General features: G+C 43.6%; 1 protein-coding gene across 1 annotated transcript; it reads right to left on the bottom strand.

Moving 5' to 3' along the window:
• Window positions 1-673: 673 nt before the first annotated feature.
• LOC127751622 (zinc finger protein 84-like) lies at window positions 674-2882 on the bottom strand (the record flags this gene model as incomplete). Its single annotated transcript, XM_052275414.1, has 1 exon — window positions 674-2882. A coding segment is annotated over one exon (1293 nt), but the record flags the coding sequence as incomplete, so codon positions are not given.
• Between the last annotated feature and the right edge of the window lie 4409 nt (window positions 2883-7291).

Below are 7291 nucleotides of genomic sequence, written 5' to 3' on the forward strand. Positions count from 1 at the left end.
AGAGTCAAGAGAGGGATGGTCGGGCGGCCCGCCGTGCGCGGGTGTGCTGCGTGGTGGCCCACCCCGGGCTGGTCGGGCGGCCCGCCGTGCGCGGGTGGGCTGCGAGGTCGCTTACCTGGCGTTGCCTACCCGCCCAGCGTGCTTTGCCTAGACCCGATGCCTGTCCATAAGACGCCCCATACAAGCACTTTTGCCCCACCCTCCCCGCGCGGGGCGTCGTGGACCGCGAGATAACAAACAGGCAAGAGTGGCGTGTTTGACTCAATACGGAGCCAAGAGGCAGGAGAGGGATCCGCGAGCGACTGGGGGGGATCAGCGGGATCACGGCGCTCGCGTGCTTGTGCAGCAGGCGGCGACAAAGGCAGTCAACATCCGCAAAACAAGAGCAGTGGAGCGGGAAGTTCGAACGCCTGACACTGAAAAATGTCGTCGTAAATTTACAAAAAAAAATTGTAAACTCTAATTATAATTTAAGTTGTAAATTTACGACAACACACTTTTTACGCGCCAAGGGATTTGAAGTCGATACATACTGCATGTCTTTTTACGATTACAAATTGTAGTGTTACAACTTGCGTCAAGGAAAATTTTCCTGTAACCTACTTACATTTTTCTACATTGGAACGCAGACCGAAAAGGGAATGATAATTTAAACAAATAAGTACAACGCGCATAAGATGAAAAAGCAGGCAAACACTATATTTGCATAAACAATACAATTTCACTCAACACTAATGAAAAAAATCAAAATTAGAAATACAATTGACAAAGGGTTAACAATCAGACATTCCATTTAAATTAAAAAGAGAACTTTATAAACTGTTGTGAACGTAAATGAAGACTACCGGGTGTAGTGGACGTATATATTTATTGGCTCCAGTTAGTTGTTGTACAGCCATGGGCCAAGTCAAGACTGACCTCCCAGGTAGCGAACATCATAGTCGATTTAGTCTCGTACGGTGAGGCGTCCTCATTGGGATCGTCCAGAAAGTGCGTCCATTTTTCTCAAAATCATTCGGCAAGTAACGGGAGCTCGGCGCCTGCGAGACACGGGGTAGGCCACCCCGCAGTACACGCATGCACTGTAGGCAGGATGTTGCCTAGTCGTCAGGCGCTATGAGACCGTGATTAAGCTGAACTTGGTAGGTTCGTAACGGCGATTGATGGACGTACTTCCTGGACGATCCCTCTGAGGTTTTCAGCCAATCACAGCCCTCAAAACCTCTAAGGCGAGCTGCCTCAATGAGGACGCCTAAAGGAGGACGACTAAATCCACCATCAAACATGTAAACATTATCACGGCAGAGTGGGGGGACAAGCAGGGCTACCAGCCTAACTAAGTGTTCACAAATCACACTGTCACAACATATAAACATATGGTGTAAAAACGACAACAATCGATTACTATAGAGAATGACTGGATCATCCTCTTTATGGACCCACAGAGATGCACACACGAAATACGAGAGGAGTGGAAACTCACTGTAGTACACGGTGTATTGTTAGCGTTCCATACGGTGTCTCGCCGGTCTCGCCGTTAGTGCCCGAGCTTGGGTGCGAGAATTTCTAGTCACAAACTAAAATGTCTTCTACCTGGTGTGGGTTCGAAGATGCGTATGGAACCCCTTTGAAGAAGAGAATTTCTTGTCGCACACGCTGCATTTATACGGCTTCTCCCCTGTGTGGGTCCGAAGATGCTCTCTCAGAGCGCTGGATGTAGAGCATTTCCTGTCACACTCCGTGCATTCATACGGTTTCTCCCCCGTGTGAGTTCGAAGATGCGAGTACAATTGACTTGATTGCGCAAATTCATTGTGGCACACAGTACACTTATACGGTTTCTCCCCAGTGTGGGACCGGAGATGCTCACGCAGATTTCCTGGTTGTGAAAATTGCTTGTGACAGACTGTGCACTCAAACGGCTTCTCTCCTGTGTGGGTTCGAAGATGTCTCTTCAGTGCAAACGAAGTGGAACATTTCTTGTCACAAAAGATGCACTCGTACGCTATCTCTTCTGGGTGGGACCGCAGATGGGAGAACAATTGACATAGTGTTGCAAACTTTTTTTGGCACACCTTGCATTTGAGTGGTTCCTCCCCTTGGCCTTGAACATGAGAACGCAACTCAGATGAACTAGAGAACTCCTTGTCGCACAAGGCGCAAACTACTGGTTTTGTCGCCAAGTGGCTTAGAAGGTGCAAACGTAGATCATATGGCCTGGAATATTTCCTCCGACACAGGGAGCACTCAAATGGTTTCACCCCCGTGTGTGTTTGCATGTGTCTCTTTAAACCATTAGAACAAGTAAATTTCATGGGACACTCGCTGCACTCGAATGGTTTTTCTCCTGTGTGGATTCGAAGATGGGCCTTAAGGGCGGAGGATGTAGTAAACGCCTTGTCACACACGTCGCACGCATATGGTCTCTCCCCAGTATGTGTCCGCAGATGGACACGCAGAGTGCCCGGTCTTGCAAATGTTTTATGGCAAAGAGTGCACTCGAATGGTTTCTCTCCAGTGTGGGTCCGAAGATGGCGTTGCAGTTGGCCGGGCGAACGAAAGGCCTTGTGGCACTCGGTGCACTCATATGGCTTCTCTCCGGTGTGGGATAGAACATGTTGCTGTAGAATACATGAACGCGAGAACTTTTTGACGCACAGAGGGCACTCGAATGGCTTCTCACCGTTGTGGGTTCGTTGATGCTTTTGAAGACCGCCCCACTGGGCGAAACTCGTGTGGCACACGGTGCACTCGTACGGTTTCTGTCCAGTATGGGTTCGAAGGTGCACACGAAGATGGCTGCGTTGTGAGAATGTCTTTTGGCACACGCTGCACTTGAATGGTCTACTTCCCGTATTAGTACTAGCGGCACAACGCCGATATCAAAAATAACCTGCAAATTGTGATACCAGCAAGCCACTTTGCACACTTGTTCTTAACACCCAAATGGTCGATTTGGCCCGCCGTACCTATCTGAAATATGCTGCGGGGGTGGGTTTTTGGGGGGTGGCGTTAAAAACTACCCCTAAAATTGAAAGACGTTAAAATAAAGCTATGGGCGCGATCTAAGAGTCGATTCCGGCTAAATCCGACCCGCCGAACTCAAAAATGGCAAAATAAAATCTTTCCGGACAATATTTGGCCATATTTTGGGCCATTTTGGTCAATTTAGGGCCTAAATGACTTTTAACGGTTCTCGGCATGATGGGTATCGATTCTTGGGTTTTAAAGGGGTACAAACCGGTAGGAATGATGAAAATGACACCTGGGTACTTATCTCACGCTGTCTGACCCGTGGGGTACTATTGGGCACCGTGAGAAAGATACCCCATAAAACCGGTTTTTGCGAATTTTGAGCTACAGACGCGATCAAAGGGTCGATTCCGACTAAATTAGACTCTCTGAACTCGAAAATGGCAAAATAATTTTTTTCTGGCGGATATTTGATCATTTTGTACAAGATTTAACACACATTTTTCTGAAATTAGGGCTGAAATGCATTTTTTTTTACGAATTTGGCATGATGGGTATCGATTCCGGCAATGCGAGAGTGAACCATGCGTTTAAGATGTTTAAAATGATGCTGGAGTACTTTTATCACGATGCCTGACGCATGAGGTACCGTTACGCACCGTGAGAAAAGTACCCCATCAGATAGTCGTCTTGCCAACAGAGCTTCAGTCGTAGTTCAGGGGTCCAGTCGAGATAAATTAGACCAAACATGTAGCATTAAAGGTTTCGTGCTGCAAAATTTAGTTGTGGTTTAGGGGCGTTTGGAAAGCGACCCCGACCTTAAATGTTATTTGAATATATAATTGTCTTCACTATAAAAGGTCCGAATACATAAAATGTATATGTATGTCTTGCTACCCCTAATCATCTCCTAAGACATCATCTTCCTCAGTCTGGTGAGTAGCTTTTCTGAAAATAAGGCAATGGTTTACTACTTTTGGTTTGTCTTAATTTTTTTATGTTTTTGATTTTATGGCAGGATTGCATTGACTTACGGTTTGTTAGGCGAGGTGTGACGATATGTCATTTTTAAGTTTGATGGGCTTGATTTATCCCTAATCGAGAATACTGAACAGAATTTAACACGAATTTTTTTTTTAAATTAGGGCCGAAATGCATTTTTGTATGAATTTGGCATGATGGGTATCGATTCTGGCAATGCGAGGGTGAACTATGCGTTTAGGATGTTTAAAATGATGCTGTAGTACTTTTCTCACGCTCGCTGACGCATCAGGTATACCGTTGCGCACCGTGAGAAGGGTACCCCATCAGATAGTCGTCTTGCCAACAGAGCTTCAGGCGTGATTCAGGGGTCGATTCGGGATAAATCAAACCCATCAAACTTAAAAATGACATCTAGGGATGGGCGACTTTTAATCGATCTCGTCAGAATCGACCTTTTAAGGTTCGATTTTCGATCTTTTGAATCGATCTCAATGACAGGCGATATCGGCTGGATCGATTCGCAGACGTCCGATCTTCGGAGCGATTCACTCCTATAGTATAACCACGAAATTTGGTTCCCTTGCCCTTTCGGTAGAACATTTTCACTGCGGCGCGCTGGCATACTGTCTAGTTCTAGTAGTGTTAGTGTCCAGTAGTTAAACTAACAAGAAGAATATTTTCTTTAAATTGCACGAAATATTCAATTTTTAACAAATGTGATCTTATCTGGCGAATTCGACAAAAAATTATTCGATGTAGATCGATCTGGCTGAGATCGATCTTTTTTACACGATTAAAAGGTGGACCAATTTGAACCATTTTGATTGAGATCGATCCACGAGATCGATCTTTTGCCATTCGATCCCCATCCCTTATCGTCATGCAATCTTGCCATAAAATCAAAAACATAAAAAAAATTAAGACAAACCAAAAGTAGTAAACCATTGCCTTATTTTCAGAAAAGCTACTCACCAGACTGAGGAAGATGATGTCTTAGGAGATGATTAGGGGTAGCAAGACATACATATACATTTTATGTATTCGGACCTTTTATAGTGAAGACAAATATATATTCAAATAACGTTTAAGGTCGGGGTCGCTTTCCAAACGCCCCTAAACCACAACTAAATTTTGCAGCACGAAACCTGTAATGCTACATGTTTGGTCTAATTTATCTCGACTGGACCCCTGAACTACGACTGAAGCTCTGTTGGCAAGACGACTATCTGATGGGGTACTTTTCTCACGGTGCGTAACGGTACCTCATGCGTCAGGCACCGTGATAAAAGTACTCCAGCATCATTTTAAACATCTTAAACGCATGGTTCACTCTCGCATTCAGGAATCGATACCCATCATGTCAAATTCGTAAAAAAAAAGCAATTCAACCCCAAATTCAAAAAAAAGGGGGGTAAAACCTGGAAAAAAAGAACAAAAAACCCCCAAAAAAAAAATTATTTTGCCATTTTCGAGTTCAGAGAGTCTAATTTAGTCGGAATCGACCCTTTGATCGCGTCTGTAGCTCAAAATTCGCAAAACCGGTTTTATGGGGTATCTTTCTCACGGTGCCCAATGGTACCCCACGGGTCAGACAGCGTGAGATAAGTACCCAGGCATCATTTTCATCATTCCTAACAGTTAGTACCCCTCCAAAACCCAAGAATCGATACCCATCATGCCGAGAACCGTTAAAAGTCATTTAGGCCCTAAATTGGCCAAAATGGCCCAAAATATGGCCAAATATTGTCCGGAAAGATTTTATTTTGCCATTTTTGAGTTCGGCGGGTCTGATTTAGCCGGAATCGACTCTTAGATCGCGCCCATAGCTTTATTTTAACGTCTTTCAATTTTAGGGGTAGTTTTTAACGCCACCCCCCAAAAACCCACCCCCGCAGCATATTTCAGATAGGTACGACGGGCCAAATCGACCATTTGGGTGTTAAGAACAAGTGTGCAAAGTGGCTTGCTGGTATCACAATTTGCAGGTTATTTTTGTGTGCCGCTAGTACTATATGGATCCGCAGGTGAGTTTTTAGTGTGCCTGACGTTGCAAATGCCTTCTGACAAGTTGAGCACTCGAACGGTTTTTCTCCCGTGTGGATCCTCTTGTGGACGTTGAGCCCACTCTTTGTACTGCAGTTCTTATGACAAACTCGACATTGCACAGGCATGTCGACGAAATGAGCGGTTCGATGCGTGCGTTCGATATCTGAAAAGAGGTTGTCAGTGTAGTAAAAACGCCCTTTTTAACGATACGCTTGTTTTCGTTTCGAGTAAGTTTATCGATTATCGTGCACCTGTGCGGTTGTCGAGAGCCGTCAAAATTTTAAAATTTAAATCGACTTTGGTTTGTATGAGGAAGCTGCCCGATAAGAGGAACAAGAAGAAGGTAGCGCTGGCGGGGTGGCGTGGCGTAGTACCGACCCCAAATGAATCTGCTTGCGGGGAGGAGGCCTGGCTGGTCCGTGACGTCACGCACCACCGTGTTTTGGCCGCCGTTAGCGCGCAGTGTTCGGTATACCATCAGATCAGACACAAATGGAGATTTATAGATGTTCGAAAACTAGCTAATAAGTTTAAGAAAGGACTATACTGAAAATGATGAAAATAACAAAATGTAATTGACAAAAAGTGTAAAATCTAAAATAAGGGTTTAAAAGAGAAATGTGGACTTTTTGTAGATGTCTCACTTCTAGGTTTCATTTGAGCAATGGAATGACCAAAACTGTTGACACCCTGAAATTTTCGGAAACTGTATAAATTGAAGTAATTTCAATTCAAAAATTTCAAAATTTCTGTGCACAAACATTTTTTATGACATTGGTTGTCCCATAGCACTATTGAACCATGGAAGTAAGTACTTCAACAGTTATGAACTACAATTTTGATTTAGACCCTCATTCTTATTTCAAATTAGTTTTAGTTCATTAAACTTGGTGATGGAGATTTTCAAAATTTTCAGTAGTCTCGCCTTAAACATGAAAACTACATAAATTAAATATTTTGGACATGTAAAGCTCAATATGTGGCGTTAGCATCCGCTCTACTAATTTTAACAAGAGTGCTTGTTTCTTCAAATGATACCGACAACAATTCCCAAGTTAGAGACCTAAGCGAATCAATATTACATCAATTTGATATCAAAATTACATCAAATTCCACAATCTGAAAAATGTCATGGTGACGAACTGGTTGTAATGTTGTATTGATATCAACATTTTTTTTGAGAAATATGTGTGACTAAGACCCTGCTATTGAATTTATCATTATATTTTGAAGAAGTTGAAGTTGAAGTCATATTTTAGTCACAGACTATTTTGTCAGTACAGATATG

The sequence above is a fragment of the Frankliniella occidentalis genome, unplaced genomic scaffold, assembly GCF_000697945.3.
Source record: "Frankliniella occidentalis isolate FOCC.00 unplaced genomic scaffold, Focc_3.1 Scaffold617, whole genome shotgun sequence".
Taxonomy (NCBI): Eukaryota; Metazoa; Arthropoda; class Insecta; order Thysanoptera; family Thripidae; genus Frankliniella; species Frankliniella occidentalis.